This window comes from Botrytis fragariae (genome assembly GCF_013461495.1).
Source record: "Botrytis fragariae strain BVB16 chromosome Unknown tig00000050, whole genome shotgun sequence".
Lineage (NCBI taxonomy): Eukaryota > Fungi > Ascomycota > Leotiomycetes > Helotiales > Sclerotiniaceae > Botrytis > Botrytis fragariae.
This window is the reverse complement of record NW_023500992.1, coordinates 714,462-739,293: the sequence shown is the minus strand read 5'-3', so window position 1 is coordinate 739,293 and position 24,832 is coordinate 714,462. Positions and strand designations below refer to the sequence as shown.

The window sequence follows — 24,832 nt, the reverse complement described above, 5'->3', positions numbered from 1 at the left end:
ATGAGGGGCAGATTGAAAATAATAAATAAAGATTCAAAAGTCGCGATTCGGGATTGAAAGTCTCTAGGTCGGTCGATAATTAAGGTTTAAGCTAATCTAGTGTGTATATCCCAGGCTTTACTAGCCCTGGAAGGTACTAGATCATTAGTGGTCAATGATTCATCCATACTGACGTCTACAAGATACGACGGGCTTTAAAAGATCCGATGAGTACTAGGGTTCAAAGAATATCAAAAGATCGAGAATATAAATCGTCAGATCTTTTTCTTTTCATACCTGTCTTGAGTATTCCATAAGAAATTTGAATCGACGACAAATATTCAGATATGTCAGTTACCAAGAGAATAGTAGTTTGTGGTGGGAATGGATTTTTGGGTTCAAGAATTTGTAAATCAGCGGTTGCAAGGGGATGGGATGTTACCAGTATTAGGTGTGTTGAAAGCTCGAGTTCTGAGCTCTGATGCCCCTCTGTCCCCTTCCATCCTCACCAATCTCCTATATTCTAATACTAATATGACCCCCAATTCAGTCGATCCGGTGAACCAACTTGGTCTTCAGTATCGTCTTCTTTCACACCACCCGCATGGTCTCATAAAGTAACTTGGGAACGCGCCGACATCCTCAAACCATCTACCTATGCTCCCCTCCTCAAATCTGCAGACTTTGTCGTTCATTCCATGGGTATTCTCCTTGAAGCAGACTACAAAGGTGTCATATCCGGTCGCGAATCCCCATCTCCGGACTCTCTCGCGCATTTTCTTCATCCAAAGCGGGCTCCCAAAATCCCTTGACTCGTCAACCAGGCGAGGACTTACATTCTCAAGAGAGAGACGGCCAAATAACCTACGAACTTATGAATCGAGATTCTGCTATTACACTCGCTTCTGAATCCTACAAAGAAAATGTCCCCGCATTTGCATATATAAGTGCAGCAGGCGGAGCACCAGTTTTACCTCAAAGATATATAGATACGAAGCGTGCTGCTGAAAGTACGATTGCCAGCGAGTTCCCAAAGATGAGGAGTGTATTTATTAGACCAGGTATGTTATATGATAGCTCGAGGAAGATCACAATGCCATTGGCTGCGGCGACAGGTTTGGGTGCTGCGTTTAATGGGCTCACGGGAGGAATATTTGGGGGAATCATGGGGGCTGCGGGTGTCAAACCACTCAAGGCGGATGTGGTTGCTGAAGCTGTTGTGGAGTCTCTGAGTGAGGAGAGCGTTAAAGGTCCTGTTGAGGTCAAGGAGATTGAAGAATTGGCCGAGAAAGCTTGGAGAAAGGGTATGTTATAAATGAATAATCGAAAATTGTCTATGGTGGCTTTGTATTTGTATGTTAAACTATAGAGTGTTTGAACAACTCAGCATAATCTCTTCACCCAATTCCTCATGTAATTATATAGCTGTGCCACGCTCAAAACTATCTCTAACTTCCGCAGTGTACTAGAAAAAAGATTAGCAAATGCAAAGGAAATAGGAGGGTAAAATGTGCTTACCTTATTGTAAAACCTCGACAGCTTCTGGTTGAACTGCTTGTTCTTATCGTTGATATAAGTAACATCTCCATCCTCTCCATTTGCAGCATTCCTCGCCCTTTGTTTCTTCAACCTTGCCTCTTCCGCCTGTTGCAAGTCCTTGACCAATCTATCCACGGCCGCCTTCTCTGGTTTGTGTTCTACAAATCCTGTTGAATCAGCCGTACTATAAAAAGTTCCATCCTTATCGACAGCAACCAATTCTCCATCATCCGTCTCCACAATCTCGAGTCCTCCAGACGCAGCAGCTTTCTCTACAGCTGCCATCTTCTCCTTTTCATAGAAATCCATATCGGGCTTTAGATCACGGATTTGTCGTTTGTAAACCTTTCGACTATCTTGTCGATAATCTTGGAATGCTTGATCATCTCGATGCGCCTCCTTTTTCTTGAGTCGTTTATCCCATCTTTCACTTTCTTCAATAGTCCAATCCCAGGCTCGTTTACGCTCAAAATCTTCGCCAGCAGCTTCGGCGTCGGCTTTGAGAAGATTGTGGGATGCAACCGCGGATTTGCGGTTCAAGGATGTGAGGAGGTTGGGATCGGTGGCTAGACGTTGCGATTCGAGAGTAGCTTCCTTGAGATTCGTTTGGGCAGAAGACTTTGCGCGGGCCTGAAGAGCCTTGAATCTTTCTTGTCGTTCTTTGGCTTTGGCGGCGGCGTCTGAGGTGGAAGAGGATGCGGTTGATGGCGTGGGTTCATTGGTTTTCTGAGGGATCGATTCGGATGGTGTCTCTGTTGATTCTTCTGCGTTGGTAACTGCATCGAGTGGCTGCACTTCCTCTGATGATTCAGCTGTCGCGCGGGTCTTTCTCTTCTTTGCTGGTGGCATTTTCGAAAGGTTTGTGATAAATCTGCGTTCTGGGGATTGTAGGTCGAGTTCTGAGACTTTTCGATGTTCTCGAAGGAATTGCAAGAACCCAATTCAATTTGAGTTTTTAATCTGGATGGATGTTTGCGGATAGTGTAGAGATGATGGAATAAATTGTGGTTGTTGTAGTTGAGAAAAGAGCCTAGAGGCGGACGCTACTGAAATGGCTGTTTTGCTGACTAAGATCCTATCCCGTACTGCTAATGTTACCCCGGATTTACTAGAGCTAAGGTAAGTGGAGCTTTCGCTGTTAACATTGCCATTAACCGTTAGCTTCCAATACGGAACAATCAGCTGTTATTTATTAATTTAATCCATATCAAGACGCAACTTTGAAAGATTTACATACTCTCCGCATTGTCTCGATATCCCAATCATGAATTGCCAACAAGTGACATTGTCATTATACCGGCGCACTATCAAGTCCTCCAATTTCCCCGCAATCTCGAAACCCACTAAACGATTCAAAGGTTATAAAAGCGAAGAGCCGCTGGTCCTCCCAAGAGTAGTAATCGACCTTGACGCTCCTGATAATCCCGCCGTTCGCGACTACGATGAAATAAAAGACAATGTCCTAACACCATTCCAACAACAAGTTGTCAGATCAACGGAAAAGGCCAAAACTAGACGTGCAAAACTAGTTCGCAAACAATTGGAACTGGGAGTTGAGGGATTTCCTCGTAAAGGTGGAACGAAAAACCAGCGAATTAGAGATCAATCTCTAGAACATGAGTTAGCATATAATCCAGATGCTTCCCCGCCAACTGTCACAGCCATGGATCTTATGACTTATGCGCTAATGGGGAACCCATTCATGGCTAAGGCTTCGAAGAAACCACCTCATGTGAGGGACGTACATATGGAGGGGTTATTCATGGCTCATAGTATTGATTTCAAGGATACAGCAAATATGACGATTAGGGCTTTGACAGAGGACTTTGACATTTCGACGGATGGGCAAGGTGGAGAGAATGTGGATACGGAAGGGAATCGAGAAATTGTGAGGAAACGGAAAGAAAAAAATAAGATGCTGGGAATTGGCGGGGTAGGCATCGAGGGGCAGAAGTTTGTGACAAAGTCTCGGGAAGACAACTGGGGATAGAAAGGCACTCGGGAGATGGACTGAAAGGTTCTAACCTCGACTATGGAAAGGTCGGAGAAGGAGCTATATAAGAACCAGATCAGCTCTTACCAATCAAGGGCCAAAATAGTTTATAAGCTATCAAATCCCCAAACACAATTCTAATCATCCAAGAGTACTTACCCATAGACTGATGTCCGTATCTGTAGGGCCCCAACAGAGCTCAGTAAGTATTCACAAATGTCTTGATATTCGAACTCGTATCTAAATATTACCCTAGAATTTGTTCTGGTTCATAAAAACATTGGGTGTCAATCTTCGAAACGGAATTGTTTAGAAGATAGTTACTCAAAGGCACACATATTGATGTAATTCTGGGACATGATTTCCGTAATGCTATCTAAGCAGCGAGCGGAAATTCGGAATAGTAACAAAGCTTCGGTTACATGGGAAGCTTGCGAGCTCTGTCGAAAGAATATCTCTGCCGTAATTTCGTACAACGTTTCTACTTGAGTTGGGAGGAATGCCAGTTTTATACGCTCAATGATGATGAATTCTCGTCACAGGATGATCATTGCAGTGCTAGCTCATCTACGAGACTTGGCAGTTTCGACAAAATGGGGCAGCCATACAGGAAGAACAATTTAAAAATTCAATAATAACTTTTGAACGTATATAGCTTCCTATGGTCACTCGTCTACTCCCCACTTAGTGCTCGAGAATCATAATTTTCTCAACCTCAGTATCTTAGCCTTATTCCCTCGTTACTACGACGAAAATACCGTGATTCCTCCCTGGAAATTAATCCTATCTCCTTTCACTCTAATAATCTACTAGCAGAAATCATCTCAAATCGGCATCGGATCCGGATTCCAGTATATACAATAGAATCCAGCCACCCAAGCCACAATCCCAATATCTCACATCAGCTGTCGTTAGCTTCATGTTGATCTCATACACTCATGTAAATCCATAGCCTCGTCATACATATATACCACTACCACCATCCCACAGCCTTACTTGTTTCGTTCACGTGCCGATATACATCCTAGTCACCGCTATCCTCGAACTTCTCACCGCGCTTCTGACCCCAAGAAGTTCATAGGGAACCCGAGTCAACTCCAAGAAAATTCATTGCATATATAAAAGCTGATACTGCATTAAGTCTCGATTTTTCAGGGATCAAAAAGCTAGGCAGCTTTTCAGCTGGAACTGCGGGCGTTTGATATATCGCTAATTACTTCTTCCGGATATGTAAGGAATGGAAAATGCACGTCAGACCAAGGAGACGGGCGGAAAAGTAAATTCGGTATGAAAAGCTCCGTGCACTGGTAGAGCTTAGAGTGCCAATTTTCGTTGCTTATTTATACACAGAATATGCAACGGGTTATACCTTGTCAGAACAAAACTGGAGGTGAGATCTAGTCATCGTCTATCTTATATAAGGCCCAAGAAGATGAGACTAGGAGAAATAACGTGGGGGTATATTTAAGAGGGGTACGAGCTCGACATCCTCCCGGAGATACATATGCATGTATCATGCAGTCATGCTTTTGCAGATGAGTGAACGAATGGACTGGTGATGTCAGATGATTATATAAGATATTGCTTTGGGATGTACTTCAGGACGGCAACACACAAGTCAGGCTCACAGTGAAGAACAACCAATCGGAATGTATGTTTGATAACTAATATTTGCAGAAATTAAAATAGCTAAAGACAATTTGATGTAAAGACATAAAGTATGAACAAGTGACTGCAGGAAATCGCTCGCTCGCAGAAACGAAGAAGAATATGAACAGACTGAAAAGAAGAGTTCGTAACCTCGTTATGGATATTCAAAATCAGATCCCAGCTGAAAGAAAGGCGCGAAAAAGTGAAATCTGAGACCGGCAGATGAAGTGGGGATGTGTGTTTCCCTTTCGAGAGAGCGTAGTGAAAATGATGTGATGTTAATTCCATTGAAGAGAGGAAGAATATAGAAAAGAAAAACAGAAGAATATATCCAAAGTCTGAGTTCAAATTAATATCCCACAAAAATAAAGATAAACAACTCATGAGTACAATAACAGAAAAATCATAGAAGTAGTGCATTATCCCGAAGACGAGAGGTATCATTCCCGGTCAGGTAGAAATGGCAGTGAGGGTAAACGAGCGAATCCCTAAACGTATGGTAACCGTAAATTGTCTGAATCTATTTGTTAACTTATTTTTCCTGCGAAACCGTATTGGACTCACAGGTCACTGATTAGCTATTGTTGGCCGCCATCACTGCCCGGTTCATATGTATCCCGAGGATCGTAATTATATTCTTGGCTTGGACTGGTCGTGTATGGTTGGTGTTGAAATGTGGAATTTTGTGATGGAGGGTATTGCGGAGGATATTGCGACTGGGAATACGGTGGCTGAGCGAAATTTGAGGCGGAGTCTTCTGATGAGCTGTACAGATTTGGACTAGCAGATACCGCTCCATAGCCAGAACCATAGCCAGTTCCATAGCCAGTTCCATAGCCTGGTGTTGATGAGTAAGATGCAGCGGAAGAATAGCCAGCTGTGTTTGAAGAAGTACCCGGCATAGCATGGGAGGAATTATCATAAGGAGGATTATTCATCGGGTAGGCGGCAGGAACAGATGGTTGAGATGATAGAGGGAATGGTTGGTTGGCATCGTTGTAAGATTTCTTCACTATCTGTTCACAAGCTTGATCAACATGACCAATAAACCATACTTTGACATTGTACTCCACGGTATATATCTTAGCATAGTTTATTCTTGATGCTTTGTCGAGTGTGTGCCGGCTGGACTCCGGTATCATCTTGACCGGATCAAATATCATCCTACTCCCATCCTCATTGTTGACCAATTTTGGTTCAGGGGTCGTGTAAATTATCGCATGCTCTTCAGGATGTACGCCTGGCTTACTTGTCGCCCTTCCCTCGTAGGACATGATAGGTCTGATCTAATGGTCAGTAACAACGTAAGAGACAGCAATAATACAGGAGGAAGGAACCACTTGATAGAAGACTTACAAACAAAGACAATGACCCTGTCTAGGATATATTATAACAAACCTACGAACTTTGGCATATATCGCTTCGCCATGCACCTCCCTGCGCGACCAAACTGTTCCGCCGCCGCCGCCAGCTGTGCTTCCGGTTGGCTCAGACCAAAGAACTTTGAAGACCTGCTCAAGTTAATACATGCCTCGAGATATCGAAATGAATCAATGTCATGCCTTGCCAAATTTGAATTCCCGACCGTTTTGTACCCTGTAATCTGTTGAACTTTAGCAAGAATTTATAATCTCAGACTATGAAGTCCTCACTATGATCGAAGTTCCTGTGCTGAGTAGAAGTGTTGTTCTGCTGAAGCCTAGCTACGATGGGTGGATCCGGATTAGACCTTGGACCCAAAGTCGCAGGGGCCAGTGAGTCGGTTACTACTCCGATATTATTATTGCTTGTGATATAACCTTGGTTGCTCGAATATTGAGATCTATCTTCAGAGACTGTATCCAGTGGCGAAATAACACCAAGCCTTGGGATATGTGCAACAGCCGATGAGCTCGAAGGCAATTGGCTCTCAAATTGCCACTCGATCGCACCCCTAGAATTAGTGCGATGAGATTGCCACTGATTTTCTTCGATATCCCATTCCCACTCACTCCATAAAGAACTGGAGGATCCTCTCGGCACTCTCCTTTGTCTGTGCGAGTAACGGGACGACATGGCCACACAATATATATTATGACATCTGTATGATTCAAAAATCAAAATGCGAACTACTCCACCAGGGATTCTTCCTGCCTTTATGAACGGTAGAGTGGGCACTCATGATTTGCGGCTCAAATGTCCACAAAGTGGTGTAGAATCTCTTAATCTTCTCGAGGTAACATCATACGCTGCTACAAGAGTTATTGATTCATTGTGATATACTATTGGTACGATTGTCGGAATCAGTAGATTTTTGAAAGTGGTTGCATTTGATGCGGGGCTATCTATTCGCTTAATTTGACACCACCCTCACACCGAGACAACCTACAAGCTTAGTGACACCCTTGCTAGATAATGAAATCGCCGCTTTAACAACTGACTTAAATGAATAAGACACTTTGGGTTTGAAATTTTCCATACACCATCGTACAATTCCTTTGCAGCATGGATTTTCACATGCTTGTACAAGGGAATGTACCACATTCAGCCTCAGTTCCGTCCATTGGACAGATGGAGGCACACATAGCAGAGGGTATTCTGAAATCTCAAGGCCTCGCGCTTTTATCTTTACAATGTCTTCATTCCGTTTTTCTAAATCAGCCTCATTGGCATCAACTAAACAATTCTATGATCGAGAGTAAAACGGTTCTCTATCGTCAAGAGTTTCAACAGCAACGATAATTAGTTTGAAGCAATACAGATGCGGGCAGCAGCCAATGATTCTAGCCGGGATACCAAACGGTCACGCGGCATTCGACAAGAGCGGATAAACATCCAAAACACATTACAAGTGAAGGAGATCAATCGAAAACTGCGAAGACCTCAGAAGCTTGATAAAATCATATCAGTCGGTCTGGCATCTTGCACCTCTTGCACATACAGCTCCATGCCGTATAAGTCCAAAGGTCGCTGCAAGAAACAGAAGCCTTATATCACGGCGAAAGCAACTACAAAACAGGACTACCGACACACTGTTCACGATCAAGAATTGATGAGCTGCCCTGAGGACAAATTCACGGTGACAGTGGCGCAAGAGAAAGATCGTGGAAGTATTTCAAATTCCAGCTCAACACCACATGTTCTTATATACAACGAGCCACGAGGGAACCATCTTTCGATTTCGAAAGATGATATCGCGCCCACAAATCGTCACTTGAGTGACACGTATAATGAATACATTCCTCATAGGGAGCCTGAACTCAGACATGAAGATCCATCTTGGTTAAATATTCTGCATGAAGTCAACAGCACGGACAGCGCTGGACCTATTAAACAACCCCGTGAGATGATAAAGCACCCAGGGCAAGCTATAGGTGACAATTTCTGCAATCGTTCGCCGTCTGTCCCTACACTGCCATCAAGCAGAAGTAAACTTCAATTGCACGAGAACAGTGGACAACGTTCCCACCCAAATCACGTGCGCTGCAAAGTTCTGTCCACCAAATCAGAACCTTCCACTATTTACAGGCAGAGAAGTAAACAAGCTGCTGTATGTTATGATTCGAGTCTTTCCGGGTCCAAAAACCCTCTCAGCAGATACGCCGAAATGAATAATTCTGTGACAACGGTGGATTTGCCTAACGCGCAAAAAAACTTCAAGTCATCACCTCCCAGGCACGTTCAAGATGCTTCTTCTATATTTGAAGATTACACACTATACGAACAATGGCAAAATACCTCAAGGGTGAGGTCTCATGTAGCTTCACTTCGCTTCACACTTCAACATAAGCGTCATGGTCTACGTATGCTACAAAATGAGAAATCTCTTGCAGACGAGGCGTACTTCAAACATATTAAAATGAGGGAACTTCATATGCCCTTTCCAAGCAAATGGTGGTCTGAAAAAACTACAGAAGAGTTGCTTAGCGATTGTCAGCAAGTCAGAGACAACTATGGTTCTTTAGAAGATGAATACAATCAGCTTGAGCGTGATCTAGATGTACAAGAATATGAACTGTCACGACACGAAGAGAATTTCTATAGTCAGCTGAGGGACCCTGCACGTCATTTACCCGCGTCGATGGAGCACGTGAGATATCCGGGGTGGGTGGAAAGACCAGAACACCTCGAACCACAAAAACCTCAAGAATTGCATCCGTTGGTGGATGCATATTTTTCAAAGCTCGGGGAACTTGATAGCTTTCGGGAACTTTATGATGATATTTTGGATGAGAAGTTGAGCCTCGAAGAGAAAGTAGACTTGAGAAAGCGGTTCGACATGGAACCCCTGACTATCGAAAATCAGGAGTGGCTAGATAGCTCCCAAGCTCAATTGGATGATCTAATCTCCAAGATTCAAAATGCCGAGGAGGAGGAAATTTTTTTACATCAAAAGTGCTTCTCACTGGGGTTGATAGATGAAGCTGGAGAGCCGCTAGAATCATCGAAACAGGAGCAATCTAGCCCATCTTTGGATTTAACTCTGAAACCACTCGAAACTCCCAATCAATATCCTCAATCATCTCCATTGTTCCGTTCAGAGCCGAGCGACTTGAAGAGCGTCATCAAAACATTGGATCCGGAGAACAATCGCCTAACACGAAATGAGCGATTTGATCGATGGTCACTGGAAAAACTTCAAATTTCTCTTCATGAGGTTAATATCTACACACATTGCTTTAATAGCTACGATGAATCACAGGATCTCAGCAAACTCAAAGAGAAATTCTGTAAGAAAGATTTCACAACTGCCTGGTTTGAGGATGGCTTTACGGATCGTGATACAAAACCTTATGCCTTGACAGCTACCAATTCGACTTCCCAATGAATTCTCTACACTACCTCGAATCACGGCAGAATTTTCCTTCCAACTTTTTTTTTTCATTGTTTCAGCCCAGAGTGATATTGGGAATTTAAAAGTCGCTGAGGGAAGTCACATGGCATGTGCCTTACTCTTTGCGAATGTTATTAATACTGCGGTCCCTGAGTGATTTTATTCCAAACTTGAACTTCAGGCTAGCATTTTAGACAAGCATTATTTCCTTTAATTGTGTTTTGTTCTTTTAACAAATGTTTGCATCAATCAAAACATGCAGGATTCAAGCGGGAGTCGGAGTACATGGAGCTGGGGCTTCCAGGGAGTTATGATCTAATGCTCAACAAAGTATTTCTTTTGGGGGAATTCCTTCTCGTCTTCTTCCTTTCGTTTGCAACGCTTTTCCTCTGGATGTTTCTTCTAAATTATCAATCGTTCTTTTGATTGATCGGCTCTTCACCTGCTCAAATGCACATTCAATGGTACCAAATTTTCAATCAGCAAGGAAAGTGTTTATTTCTATTTCATCTACAATGTCATATGCATGTACTATATCGGTTGGTAGGAATTATAGAAACCTTGCAATTTTTTTCAGGCTACATGGAATTTCAACATCAATGTTGTACCCCGATCCTGTAAGCGAGCCAACTAATTGAGTCACATGGAGGAAATTAGAGACGGGTAAATAAACGGTCAGCACGGCCGACCGCAGATACGTTTGCAAAAGCCAGCCCTGTCAGACTATCATTGAAGAAGATTCCGGTAATACCACATTAAATGAAAATCTCAGCCTATGGACTTCCCCATCTATAGAGCACTACATATACCCGTAGTTGCTGGCAGCTGATACTAGTCCGCTCCACTAACCCGGGCCGTTCCATAGCTTTGTCCCACAAGTCACGACTTGGTTCTTATTCCAATCAAACATTTGATTGTTATACAAATCTTGCGTAGGGGTATTTAGGCATAGCTCATCAAAATGAAATAATATCAAGCCATTGAATATTACCCAGTCAATCATCAGTCACCATTCTCAAAACCTCTCACAAAACGCGCAAAGTCTCAAATCAAATCTTAAGTAGTCATTACGACCTTCCTCATTCCAAGAGACCCTACGAGTTATGTCAAACGAGGCTGTAAATCGCTGCTTTAAAACCCGGTAAAGGCGCAAGCCTATCCAATTATAGTTCAGATATTTATAAGGCTGAAGCATGGGAAGCGGCACAGGCCGTGAGAGCCCCTTTTCAGACCGCTCTGATTGATGTAAATTTGGTGGATTTTTTGCATGCCATCGGAAGTTTTCTGAGGAAATAATGCATGACGATGTACTAGGTGCAGTAACTCGGAATTTGAATGCAGTCTTGCCCAAATTTTGCGGGCGCTCATGTCTCTCGGCCTAATGAGATGTGGCGTGCACGTGGGATCAAGTGAGTGGCTGGTCTACTTGATTAGTTGTTTATTCTGGCTACGAGACTGCATTAGATCTTCTTTTGCGAAAAGCTGCGGGTTTCTTTGGGAGCTAATATGGTCAGTGTCAAATATCTTATAGTAAACTGAACGAACACCGCTCGTGTGTGGTAGACCGTTGGCTCTTGTTTAGTGTGAGGTAATGAGGCAATACTTTTTGATCTTGTTAGTTGTTTTTATGCGAAGATTATCACAATGGCATACCATCAAATTATAGATAAGATTATACTCTTAAGAATGGGCCGCTTAGTGACAGTGGAGTTGAATTGCTCTCTATGCTTATTACAACAGAGCCTAATATTTCCAGAGAAATGGGTGTCGTCAATCATGAAAAAGGTCCCAAAACGAGTGAATAAACAAATGGGGTATTGCCCCGCTTCGGTAAAGAAAAGTTTGCTCTGGTACTTGGTGAAAGTTTCATATATGCTTTCGTCTCTCGACCTCCAAGAAATCAAATCTGGGGAGTTATCGGGAAGACATGGACAAATGAGACGAGAGAAAAGATTGAAGGCGGACACATTTACAGAAGAGAGCTGTGCCGAACGTTGGGTACTAAAGAAAATAGACAAGAAAAGGATTCGTGGCGCCATAGAATATTCCTGCAGCGCATGAGTAAACTTTCGGGTGTGGAGCAGCTTAACGTATCGAGTTGACTGTGAAGAAGTCTTTCTGTAAACCAACCAAAGATACCCCTACTTATGCCTACGAGACTGGCGACTCTTGTGGTGGCTGGAAGATTGACCAGATGTCTTCCTGGGTGGAAGCCCTGAACGAGGGCGCTGTGTCGAATTGGCATGTTGAGACCAACCCGATTGTTCGAGAAGGGTGGCAATCGAATTGCTGGCCACCATCCCAATGTTTAATACACGGACATAATGCTCTACAGTATATACCTTACTGTAATTCAACCGACTGAGTGGATTTAACACACCCAGGGCGTCTGTTCGTTCGCTATTGACCTGTATAGCATCCAAGATTAGATTTTCGTATACCCATTGGCCGTTACTGGCTTCGTAGCAGTGTTCCCTTGGAGCCTCCGGTGTGGTATGTATAATTGTATGTTGTAGAGGAGCTGGAAGGTTGGGCTTGAGAGTCGCTTGATTTGAATATGTGTGTATAGGACTATTACCATTAGACCAGCACATCAACATGTTACATGCATATTATGGAGTGAAACACACCAGCAAATAGAATTCCCATGACCTTTTAGCATCACTACAAATCTCCGGATCTCACTATACGCTTGTTGTCCAAGATACGTAGTGCTGAAGTGGGATCCATCGCGTGTCCCTCCGGCTTCAGGAACTTTTAAGTCTGCGGCTGGCTCGGTCCATAGCACCATGAACACGCGGCCCACCTTCCAGAATTCATTTTGTTGAAGTCCAGCGTAGATCTGATATCCTAAGTCTGATCAATGTTTGTGGTCTCAAAAGCTTAATTTTATGGACTTACTAGAATCCAGGGTTTCAGTATCGCCGGAGTTCGGGGATTTGAAGATATACTTTACATTTGCGATTACCTCGTTTACCTGAGGATCAAATGCTTCTGTTGTTCCTATTAGAGAAGGTTTGTAACGGAATTTAAGTTGAAATCATACCTTCAGGCACAGAGCGAGGCATTTCCAACGACACATCTCCAAATGCACGCGTCGTGGCGTCGATTGATGACGAGGCTTCGTCTATGCTCGATTGGTGTGCGGAATTCTGGAATGTCAAATAGGCATCAGATAATTGCGGTGTTCTAGGCGTAGATACTGGGTTCTCAAGTTTGTCAGGATAGCGATATTCGTACTCCTCCTCTCCTTCGGCATTCGTTCGATGACAATACCAGTAGCCCTGTTCTTCAACCCAAATCCAGTCACTCCAAGTAGTACTCTGGTCTAATCCTTTATCTTTACTTGTGAGATAAGACATGATTAGAGATTTGCTTATTCGTTACTTCAACATTCAAATGTTACCCGTTCTCCGGGTCGATGTGGATCTCTTATAGATTGCATGATGAACCTGACTCCGCACTTCATGAAGAGCCGCATTCAGAAACCCATTAGCCAGCAATTCTTCCGCTGCTGATAAATCGAAGCTCTGTGGAAAAGTTATCCCAATTTGTCAAAAATGTGTATCGCTGCGCCAATACCGATCCAGTGGTGATGTAGAGGTTGTGTTATTGGAAGCTTATACGACCAATACTAAACCGAACTTTGTGTTAACGGTTACATTGTGGAATGTGGTGAGACCATTGGACCTTGCAAATGAGGTCGAAGCATGGACCCTAGTTTGGCACTTCGAAATATATGCAACGCTGCTTTTGAGCTGTACCCTTATTGGTTTAGCCTTGTGTTAGCTTACCACAAGGGTTGGTTGAAATGATAAAAAGTCTCAGCAATTTCAAACTCTTGAGCACGCTAGACAAACTTGTCCTTTGGACAAAAACTGGACAGCTCATAGCTAGATAATTGACTTATATCACGAATAAATCGCAGAATGAGTTTTAACCCCCATCTTTGGTAATTTTGAAGTGTTAGCGTTGAAACAGTCACTGGAGATTCATTATGAGGTCCTTTTTGGTAAAAACATATCTCCCTCACGAGCAAATTCGTGAATCATCTTCTGGTGCATACTGACTTCGACCACAGGCCTCTCTCTATCGGAGACTGAACAATACTGAAAACAGACCGAAGAGAAGTGGTCGAATCGAAAGACCTAGTCCTTTTTCCTCTAAGGCAATAGTTGAATTTACCGAAAGTTCGAAGAATGGGGAGGAATCCAATCCAACTGAGAGTGGCGCATGTATACCTCAGAATGGGCTCGGCGATCGTAATAATGACAGCGAAAGTGACTCCCGAACTGAAAAGTACAGAAATCGCTTTGATAAACTATTGCAGGGAATAAACAAATGGCAGGAAGTCTTGTCGGCAGAGATGCAAGCTAGACACAAGATGAGGGAGGTGGGATTCAAACGATCGGCTGTTTCTCAAGCAGATGCTAGCTTCATGAAAGAAATTCAACGACTACAGGCAGAAGGACAACTTGGAGCATTTGAACAGCTTTTCAAGCTTGCGAATGCTTGCCAATTGGCACGTGATGGACTGGGTCCCTTAGAACATGAAGGCTTTGAGGCCCAAAAAGAAGTCCAGGGGCATGTGTGGGAATTACGACAAGTAGAAAATGAACTTTTTGAAAGTTTTGCATCCGAGCTCGGAGAAAGCTATCCAGAGTCTTCGGTGATTTCAAGCTCAAGCTCAGCACACGATATTCTGGAAATCCCCCCTCTAGCCATCACAAATAATCACGAAATTCGGAATCGACAGAGTGAAGACACCGGAGATCAACTTCGTCGATCGACAACACTCACTACTGACGTTGAGAGGCAACAAAACAGTTCAATTTCCCCGATTTTGAATGACGAACCCCCAAAGAAAAGGCAAGCTGTTCGGGATTTGAAAATGTTACTTAGCCATGACGAAACTCAATCTGTTCCGGCAATCCGCTTCAGACACTCAGTAAAATCGGCTTCCAGTATGAACGTATTGGTTAAGGGACCGCTTCCACTTGACCAGAATAGAATAGGAGTAGATCAAAATTCATTATTGCTAGGACTAGAGAATGGAGAAGGGCTTTTGCACCAGGAGTCCCATTATGACTCTACATTGTTACTGGATCCCGAAGTTGTTGAAAACGTTAACGATGAAGGGCAACAACTTGAACCAGCTCCCGGCTCAGATTCAGGAGTACCTGACCTAGATCTACCTGAAGACAATGATATGAGCACCCCCCCCCGAAACAGCATTCAAGTACAGAATCATTTCCTGAACTACTAACGCAATTTGGCACAAAACGCGATCGAATCAACAAATGGTTACTGCATAGAATGCTTATATCTAGATCAGAAGCGAGTCTTATTGGGCTACAGCTACAAAAAGAACCGGACTCATCGCCATCCCCATGGGCGAAGTTGATTGTTGCCTATTTTCAATTTGATTACAACATCTCAAAGTCTACAAATTGTCGAGAAGTGCAAAACATGAGTACGGAGGGAAAACCCTCAGAACTTCAGCAGTTTTCAAATTACCGGGAAGAAGATACAACGATTACTTCTCATCCTACTCTACTATCCAAAACTATCATCGAAGATACCGCAGCTACTCCCATAGCATATCCAAGCGATGACGGAAACACCGAGCCTCGCAATAACCTACCTCATCAATCAATATTTGAAGGACTGGCGCAATTCGGATCGTTCAACCCTCGTCCAATCAAGTTTGATATACCTAGTCTCCAAGTCTCTAATTCCGAAAAGCCAGTTATGATGACTCGTAAGGAAATGGCAACTTGACAGCACAGAATTTGTAATAATTGCGAAGAAGCAAAAGAAACAGTGGGAATAAATCTGCAGAGCTGCAGAAAATCCATCAATGAGGGCATTGCGGGGAAGCTAGCCAAGAGAATTTCTGCTTAAGTTGGCCGTTCGCAAGAGTTATGGGCGAGGACTTCGAGTACCTCAATGGAGGAGCCCTTCATTAAGTCGATATGTGATTTGAATGGTTTCCTTAAAGTGGCAAATATCTTAGATATTGGGTTAGGTTGCGTGGGAGGTCATCTGAACAATTATTTCATGCACGATGCTGTAGAGGAATTAATGAGAAGGAAAACTTGATTCGGAACTGGCAAGAGCGTATCACATTTACTCGTGTAATCTCTAACGGGTCGTACCGCATGGGTGAGTGAGTGAAAGAAATTACGATCCCTTGAGGATTTTCATGCATCAACACTGGGTGTCAATTCGTCGGCGATAGTAGAGTGACATAAAGTAAGCGAAAATCATTCATAATGCGGCGAGATTTTTAGCTCCCCCCACCACCCCCTGGTCTAACGCCCACGTATCACTAATCTTAGGAAAATAAAGACGTACTGAAATCCATCATTTCTCAGATATAGAAAATCTGAATTCATCGTGCGCAAAATGTTCAAATCATGATTAGCGAAAGCGTGGCGCTCTCATGATAGATGTCAGACTAACAAACCTTTCTATATCAACTTTTGACCAGGCTGTCTTCACTTCTTCAAATTTCAATAATCTTTGCTTGGATGGTTACACTCAATCTTCATGTGTTGTAACCACAGTATTCATGCAGGGTTCAATCAGAATCTGCTCTCTCAACTGGGATATGCAGGGTATAAGATCATCCGATAAGCAACTACCCATTTTATCTTTCCCGAGTGTTTCGTACAATCAGCTAGCTGAGCTCGCTGAGATTGTCAGCTTGCGTCTAAAAACAATTTTCGGAGCTGTATGCGTTATCTTTGGTGAGAGAGTAAGCCTCACTTTCAACGGAACTCCCGGAAACAACCCATGATCTCTAGCTTCATTTCACACAAGAATACATGCGGAAACACTCTTGTGGAAGTATTTGTTGATCTCAATAAATGAGTTGTAAGATTAGTTCCGTGGGGTTGCGTGAATCGAGATTCGGAGAAACCCCTTGAAACTAATGTATCGTCACTCATTTGCGTACAGGAATAATCCATCAATTGAGGAACTTGTATTAATCTATCATCACGCTTAATTTCTAAAATCGCAACAACTCATCTCAGCTTGGACGTAGTCTGACAATCAAGACACCTAATTTCTTAAATACCATTAGAGCACTCAAATCATCTAAGAATGTTCTAAATTTTAAGTTATCTCCAGACATTGAGAGGTCTCGATTGCGCAATATTCGAAGTTTGATCAGTCCGAGTAATTTGGTAGAGTGTAAATATCACTGGGGCTGTAACACAACCGTTACAATATACAGTCATTGATTCTTCCTTCGAAAGATTATATCACCGACAAGAAATAAACGACGTATTTCAGCTTATTATCAGCTCAGATAAATGCATATTCCAAGCCATAGTCTGTTTGCCGGCAATAGATGCACTTTTTACAAATTAGTTCTCATGATGCTGCGTCACGATTAGGCAAGAATATCACAAAAGAAATTCTCCAATTCGTTGAATTGTGCAAGTTCTTGCACAATCCCTCGATATTCATTAAATCCAGAAAACTATGAATTTCATGATTTAAGCTGACTCAAAGCGACTAAAAGAGTCGTACACAACAGTTCCACGACATTAGGGCCTTACTTTGAAGTTAGTGTAATAATGTGCATGTAGGTAAGCCACAATGTTTTCTTGAAATAGGCTTAGAAGCTCATATAGGACGAGCTGTAAGCGGACCGATCTGGTTCTTGTTCACTCATTGATATCTTACCGCATCAAGATTTGTAACAGCTAAGAAGAGCCTACAATGTTCTCATCCGGATCTTCCGCGGAGTGAACTGAGCGAGGATCATAGAACAAGGCTTCACTTTTAGTGACTGTCATTAGTCGCTGTCAATATAAGTCTCCTGCCACTGCGAAATGCTTCTTTTTCTCAGTCTTTTCGATTAACACCTTATTTGAAAAAATAACTTTGCTGGTAGGTTTCATGGCCGTGAAATCGTCGTGAGACTGTTAGTTGCGGCTCGGGCCGCTAGCTTATGCATTAGCGCAATGGGTCTGAACAACTGCGGGGTATAGTTAGAGCATACTGAGAGGATAAATTCTGTGATTAGATGTTGTAAACTAAATTGCAATCGATAAGCTCATGCTGAGTTTGGATGTCAGGTATGCTCATTGTTTAGTGCACGCAAATTCTAGAATTGTATTTTCACGGTATAATTCTTGGACGTCTGAAGCCAAAGATTGAAATGGAAATTTGAATTCGACTCTATGTTTCTCAGGGTCTTTCAACTTGACTAAAAGTTGGGCCTTAGGGATACCTCGCATGTGAAAATGGACTAAAATTTCCGGCCGGCTTGTTTGTCGCTTTAACGATGCGATGATATGCAGCCTTAGTGCAATTTTTAATGACTTCTTATGCAGGATAAAAGCGGCGAAGATATGGAGTAGTGCATGAGCTTGTGATGTCTCTCTATGCACCATGTCAGCTGCACAATGGTTGTTCACAACCGGAAACGTGGGACATCATAACTCGGTTTCATCTAAGTTTTAAGCCTCAACATCGAAGTTCTAGAAGGACTTGATGACCCCGCGGCATCGGAACAATCGGGTCACAGGACTAATGCCAACAAACAGATGAGCGGGCCGAGCCCTTGACGATGATATCTTTTGAATCAGTAAGCACTATGCCTTCAAGTAGTCACAGCACGGGCTGCAGATATTCGAGCTGTACGCCAATCAAATTGCTATGAATGTTAATCTAACCAATCTGTCGTGTTAACATATATACGTGTCGCAGAATTTTGGTATGAATAGTACACGACGCGTCGAGATACATGATATACACTTTTCCAGCTATCTGGTACCAATTAGCTGCCAAGAAATCGATTACCCGTGATAATCAGTTTTATCAGTCTTGCAATGTTGGCAAGCTACTATGGAATCGAGTATTTCTGTGGACCTATTGAAGAATTCCTGACTCATAGTAAGCTTTGTTTTTACACAGATGGCGAGAGGCTTTGCATATGGTGATGTGGGCAGTCATCAACAAAGTGATTTGAAGCGAACAGGAAAACTATGGTCTAGTTTGCCTTTTGACAGTCTTCGCCGCCTGAAATCACCCCAGGGAAGGGCTTAGGACATAGTAGATTGAATGACTAGCCCATCTCTTGAAGCTTCCCGACGTCTTCTTTGCACGTTTGACAAAGGCCCGCTAGACTTCTCATACACTGGTATGGAAACTTCTACCGTGAAGAAATTGATATTGTGGTTATCGCAGACATGTGAATTAGGCATCAAAATGCTCATGATGCCAAAACATTAGGCTGATTGAAATACGCTCGAGGGGATAGACTGGCAACCAATTGAACCATCGCAATGTCTGCTGTCGAATAGAAAATTGCTAGGCTGAATCGCCATAAAATTCCGAGCTTTTTGTGTGCAGAAATTCAAAGGGTGGGATAGAATGGTTTGAATTGTGCCCCCATCCTGCGATGATCATTCGATTTCGCAATTTGTGGTGTCGAATTGAAATATTTTGTTCTCAGCGCGTAGGTGTGCCTCTCATGCTGTGACGAAGGTGATGAAGGTGATGAAGCCACAACTCTGTGATATAACAGGCTTCAGTGGCTTCAAAAACTTGTTTCTTCTTCAAATATCCACGTCCAAGAGATTCAGATGTTATTTAAGTGGAAAAAATAGACCTCGGTGCGCTGATGTGATAAGGGCGGCGATAAGCAAGAGTTTTTGGCCCCCTGTCAGCTTACCACTCCCACCTTCTGGGAAATCCTTCAACTGCCTATTGTAGGTTGACCTCCCGAATTCATCTCATCTAGATTTTGTACTTGACACATGACATTCGTTAGGACTACGATTGGTCGATATTACTCTCAAAGTTGTAGTGGTAGAGGGAGCGACGAGAGCGTCCATCCTTCATCGAACTTGCCGCAAGGCTACGATTGCATCTGGACCACACCAGATTTTCAAACACAATGAATTACTGTTATATGTCATCATGAAACTCCTTCACAAACTATTAATGGTTACAGAATCGCGCAATCCTATGCTGCGCCACTATTATTAAGTTTGAAACTCCTATTTCTGACAGTAGCTATTTATCGCTCGCAGCCCCCATTTATCCCAGTTAAGATACATGGAATGGCATCCTTCTGGGCAGATTGCTCTTCAGTGGAAGCTTCATATAGATTTGTATAGGAATTTCTTCATGTCTGTCATCAAATCTTGGCTCTGTGCCACACAAGCTGTCAGCGGCGTGGATTATACCCCGCCTCAGCTATTTCCCAAGATGCGAAATGAGTGATTTCGTAAGATCCTGTCCATTTGAATCGCCATCATCATTTTCCTTGGGAGCTTAAGGTGAGAGTTGTCGCACAAAGAAGTATTACTCGCCGATCTTGTCCTTACATTTTTTCCTTTCTGACCAACGATTTTACGAAATTTTGATGCAGTCAGATTCTTAATGATTGATGATAGATACTTGAGTTTGGAAGATGTTGAATGATCATGAGGAGGGAACTTTACGATTTCCTGAACTGTTAAGAGGCGATTTTGATGAGATTCAATTAAGAGAGATACCGCCGACTCCAATAGAATCAACTTTCGATGTCGAAAGGATACCGAGAACGAGAGCGAATTCAGCTGTTTCAAATGTTTCAGAGGCCTCAGCAGTATCGGCGGCGGAATCAGAGCATCTAATGAAGGTAGATTCACCATCGCGAAGCGTTCCTAAAACTCGAGCACGGAGTCATTCAAATGAATCAAGATACTCAATCTTCCCTGTTGATGTACCGAGACGCAAGTCAACTGCATCTACTAAGACAACGAGAACATCTAGAGCAAGAGCAGCTTCTGAGGCCGCTTCCGAATGGTCGACTACGCTTGATGTACCGGTGCGCTCAGAGACCCGGGCATCAAGAGCCGAAAGAGTTTCCAGAGCTTCAAGGGCTTCAAGTTCTAGCTCGAACTCAAGGTCAAGATCGCGTTCAAGGTCACCTTCTAGATCACCTTCCAGATCGAGGGGAAACTCCAATGCAGATTCTGTTAACACGATTAATCTTGAGGTGCCCGCGAGATGTGGCACCATTTCTTCAAGACCCAGGGGAATTTCTAATTCGGAATCTATGATTTCCACGCGGTCATCAGTAAGTCAAGATTGGGGAGATCATAGAAGTCTTTTAACGACTCAGCATCCACCACCTGCTGTTCCTCAAAATGACCTGATGGCTCAATTTGAAAACTTTGTAGAGTAAGGACACATTTCTATTCAAAAGAAAATTGAGAAAAAGAAGAAACTAACAACTTACTTTAGTGCTATTGATGAAGTACCCACGAGAAGGATAACGCTGAAGCGAGTTGTAGCACCCGCAAAGAAGACGGTCAGGTGGATGCAACTGAAAAAACTTCTTCGAAATCCCCTGCGGAAAGAGTCGAACATATTCGATGAGAAGACCAAGGATTCTAATGGAGCTAAAGTTCAACAGTGGAAAAGTCGATGTTCCATTGCGGCAGTATTCATGGGTGGTGTGCTTGCCGCATATGTAGTTTTTATTATCTGGGCATCGCAAAGATCAACTGATGGCACGAGTATTGGAACGATATTTGAAGGAAGCTGTTCGACAGTTAACGCAACCGACCTTGGCTTGCACGTACTAATTAATGTGATGGGCATGATTGTGTCCATAGCAAGTGCTTGTGCGCTCTATTTTTTGAGTTCTCCAACGCGAAACGAAATAGATGAAGCTCATGCAAAAGGAAATAGCTTCGATATTGGAGTGTTGAGTTTACGAAACTTAAAGAGTTTTAAGAAGAAGATCTTATTTGGGATGCTGATAATCTCTTCTTTGCCTGTTCATTTTCTGTCAGTACATGAATACATGATTACACTATCCATACCCCGTTACTGACAACAGCAGTGCGAATTCCGCCGTTTTTGAATCCAGCTTGGAAGTCAACTATGATGTGGTAGTGGTTAGTCCGGAATTTCTAGCCCAGTCTTCGGTAGACTGTTTGCAGGATGTCGCAGCAACTTGCACAGAGATCGATGGCCACCCCAGATCATGTGAAACCCATCCCCTCAACTTCATTACTTCTCAGGAATCATCAGACCTTTGCAATACCTCCACGGTCCTATATGAAAGCGCAAACCAAAACAAGCTTCAGCGCCTCAACACAACAGAATGTCTCACGGCTTACTCAACCGCCTCGAATCCATCTTCGAATTATGGTAATCTATTGGTTGTAACGCAAAAGCAGCCACTATTTACCAATAACACCGTCTTACTTGCATTCCGTCACATGTCGTATTCATCTGTTCTCAGTGGTCATGGATGGACCTGTGGACCCGACGATCCCTTACCTGGACATAATACATGTGATATTCCTAATCTCATCCTCAATGCCGACATTTGGACACTGGGACCTTCAATGCTTCCTACCACCACTAACTCCACATCGCTTGCATCTTATGAAAGATGGAATATCGATCATTGCCTTGTCGAAAGTTTGCCAGTTCAGCCTATGTGCAAACTGCAATACAGCCGCTTAGTAGTATTATGCATCATCATCGCGTTAGCAGTGAAATTCATCTGCATCATATTCATAGCTATTACCATGACCAAGCCAGTACTATCGACAGTCAAAGATGCTGTCACTTCGTTCCAAGATCGTACGGATATGGTGACATCAAATAGAAATTTCATTCATCGCAATTCGGCATGGAAATCCAAAGATGGTCTATTAATTCTAGAACCAGAGGTGGAGGGAAGGCCTAGGAACTTGCGATGGTTTCATGGAGCGAGCTTGCAGTTGTGGGCCACTACTCTGTTCTTGTTGGTACCCCCTCATATCTCTTGAGAAATTATCTAACCAACTCACAGAGGCGCCGTGCTCCTAGCTATCCCTCTCGTTCTTCTCACCACCGCCACCGTCCCTATCCCTCACCCATATTCCATCGGTTTCGGACGCTACTCACCTCTCGCAATCATAAACATTTTTTCCTGGTCTAGCAAATCCTTCGTTCCCCTCTCTGAAATAACAGACACCCAACTCTTCCCAACCATTCTCCTCGCCAATCTTCCTCAATTGGCAATATCTATTCTACTTTTTCTTTTCGCACAAGTATACATTCGTATGCTATCCGCAAATACATTTTCGTGTCTCACAAATCCGTCTCCGAGCTTGAAGTCCCGAAAAATCATGGGATTTTCATGCGCATATTTATATATCTCCGCGCAAGTAGTTTTGGGAACGGTCCTTCATTTCCTTGCGTCTCGGGCGTTATCCGTACATCATGTTGAAGTTGTGGGGAGTGATGGATTAAGAGAGCCGTTGGAGTACTTGGATTTAGGTTACAGTCCTCTGGGTATTTTGATATCTTTGGTGTTTGGTGGCGTAATGCTTGGGACTTTGATGGCAAGTGGTTTATGGAGGTTGAGTGGGGGGCAATTGGTTGGAAGTGGAAGTATGGAGATTGCAGCCGCTTGTAAAAAGTAAATGATGAAGAAACGTAAAAATGGAACTTGGGCATCACGATGGAGTTTTCTGTATTATATGGACGGGGTGGGGTGCACGACTGTATTGGTTCTACGACGTGGCATGTGGCATGTGGCGCTTTGTATATGATGATACCAATATGTATTTATCTTTTATTCTTGTATATAGCTTTTGTATGAATTTGCTCTGTGCTATCGCACTATTCGTTTTTCAAATCAACCCATTCTGGTCCATGACTGTGAAGTTATCCTCGAGGCTTCACAACAATGACAGTTCCCGCATTATATGCAGACTCGCTCCCCTTATAATGGCCAAATAGCTCTGTTTGAAATTCTCAATTGTGTGTATGTACTGGTAGATATTTTTGTATGCTGGGCAGAGAATGGCAACGGGGTAACCTTTCCTCTAGACGTTGTCAGTAAGGTTTGAGATGCTAAAATCTCATCATCCCGATTCAGATGAATGTGTCGCATGGCCTACCTGCCGGCACAGAAATGTAACCAAGTAACTTATTCGAGTGATCTGAGTACAATAACTTGCGCTTATTTTCTAGGAGAATCTCACTAAAACAATAACATAGAGTCATGCGCACTCTTTACTTGCCCCCTCCCCGCCCCCTCTCAAATACTTGGACGGCACCCAATGAGAGAGTCGCAGTAATGTCAAAACAAACTATCATATATAGCTCAAGTAATATCTTGAAAGCTTTAGCGACTAGCCACATATATAGGAAGAGAGATTAATCCCTCACTTTCGAAAATCGTGCTGGTCGTAAGGCCAAAGCGGTAGAAAGTATTATCAAAACGACGTGATAATATGTCTCATTTGCATGGGAATCAGACTGTAATATGACCCGCACTCCTGGCGAATCACGAGATAAAAGATGTGCCATGAACAGACAATAAGATTCAACAGGTTCTCGTATTTTGCATTTCCAGTACCACGGAGGTTTGAGATAGGTTGATCACCTCACCATCCGAACGCAAACTCACCATCACGTGATGAAATAATGTGGGGAAGGTATCAGTGCTGGAGGTCAATGGACGAAGTTGATCAGACACTAGGCAAACTAACTTCAAAATTCTGTAAGGCTCAATACATTAAAAATTTCATCATTTGCACTGAATTGGCTTGCTTGAGTTAGGTTGTTGAGAGAAAAACGAAGCTTGTTCGATCTTATTGATGATATGCGATTTTTTTAGTCCTGCATTCGACACTGTCGTGCGATATCCAGAGAGCAGATCGTCGTTGCTCTTGATTCTCTGTCATGTATTGAAGACACATACATTCACCATCCCTCTCAATGCATTACTCTTTAGCTTCTGATGAAGTCTTATCTGGAAGGTCGTACAAGCCACATTGAACTCCGCGAACCAGAACTCCGGGCGAAGTTCTCGTCAAAGAGAATGCTAAGTTTCA

General features: G+C 43.1%; 8 protein-coding genes across 8 annotated transcripts; 5 read left to right on the top strand and 3 right to left on the bottom strand.

Annotated features, from left to right (window-relative positions):
* Positions 1-326: 326 nt before the first annotated feature.
* On the top strand, positions 327-1,294 carry Bfra_004246 (putative nad dependent epimerase dehydratase family protein; the record flags this gene model as incomplete). Its single annotated transcript, XM_037334651.1, has 3 exons — positions 327-430; positions 530-708; positions 771-1,294. The coding sequence occupies 3 exons, from the start codon at positions 327-329 to the stop codon at positions 1,292-1,294; spliced, it is 807 nt and encodes a 268-aa protein (XP_037193185.1).
* Positions 1,295-1,379: 85 nt separating this feature from the next.
* On the bottom strand, positions 1,380-2,367 carry Bfra_004245 (putative syf2 splicing factor family protein; the record flags this gene model as incomplete). The annotated part of the gene is made up of 2 exons (XM_037334650.1): positions 1,380-1,444; positions 1,498-2,367. 2 exons carry the CDS (start codon positions 2,365-2,367, stop codon positions 1,397-1,399), a joined length of 918 nt encoding a protein of 305 aa, XP_037193184.1. The 3' UTR covers positions 1,380-1,396.
* A 415-nt stretch (positions 2,368-2,782) lies between these two features.
* On the top strand, positions 2,783-3,508 carry Bfra_004244 (uncharacterized protein; the record flags this gene model as incomplete). The annotated part of the gene is made up of 1 exon (XM_037334649.1): positions 2,783-3,508. One exon carries the CDS (start codon positions 2,783-2,785, stop codon positions 3,506-3,508), a length of 726 nt encoding a protein of 241 aa, XP_037193183.1.
* A 2,231-nt stretch (positions 3,509-5,739) lies between these two features.
* Positions 5,740-7,216, bottom strand: Bfra_004243 (uncharacterized protein; the record flags this gene model as incomplete). Its single annotated transcript, XM_037334648.1, has 3 exons — positions 5,740-6,442; positions 6,568-6,757; positions 6,814-7,216. 3 exons carry the CDS (start codon positions 7,214-7,216, stop codon positions 5,740-5,742), a joined length of 1,296 nt encoding a protein of 431 aa, XP_037193182.1.
* Positions 7,217-7,901: 685 nt separating this feature from the next.
* On the top strand, positions 7,902-9,968 carry Bfra_004242 (uncharacterized protein; the record flags this gene model as incomplete). The annotated part of the gene is made up of 1 exon (XM_037334647.1): positions 7,902-9,968. The coding sequence occupies one exon, from the start codon at positions 7,902-7,904 to the stop codon at positions 9,966-9,968; it is 2,067 nt and encodes a 688-aa protein (XP_037193181.1).
* A 2,147-nt stretch (positions 9,969-12,115) lies between these two features.
* On the bottom strand, positions 12,116-13,336 carry Bfra_004241 (putative heterokaryon incompatibility protein; the record flags this gene model as incomplete). The annotated part of the gene is made up of 4 exons (XM_037334646.1): positions 12,116-12,545; positions 12,605-12,824; positions 12,876-12,977; positions 13,021-13,336. 4 exons carry the CDS (start codon positions 13,334-13,336, stop codon positions 12,116-12,118), a joined length of 1,068 nt encoding a protein of 355 aa, XP_037193180.1.
* A 635-nt stretch (positions 13,337-13,971) lies between these two features.
* Positions 13,972-15,755, top strand: Bfra_004240 (uncharacterized protein; the record flags this gene model as incomplete). Its single annotated transcript, XM_037334645.1, has 3 exons — positions 13,972-13,986; positions 14,056-15,150; positions 15,207-15,755. The coding sequence occupies 3 exons, from the start codon at positions 13,972-13,974 to the stop codon at positions 15,753-15,755; spliced, it is 1,659 nt and encodes a 552-aa protein (XP_037193179.1).
* Positions 15,756-20,412: 4,657 nt separating this feature from the next.
* On the top strand, positions 20,413-23,413 carry Bfra_004238 (uncharacterized protein; the record flags this gene model as incomplete). Its single annotated transcript, XM_037334644.1, has 4 exons — positions 20,413-21,167; positions 21,231-21,779; positions 21,832-22,749; positions 22,798-23,413. 4 exons carry the CDS (start codon positions 20,413-20,415, stop codon positions 23,411-23,413), a joined length of 2,838 nt encoding a protein of 945 aa, XP_037193178.1.
* Between the last annotated feature and the right edge of the window lie 1,419 nt (positions 23,414-24,832).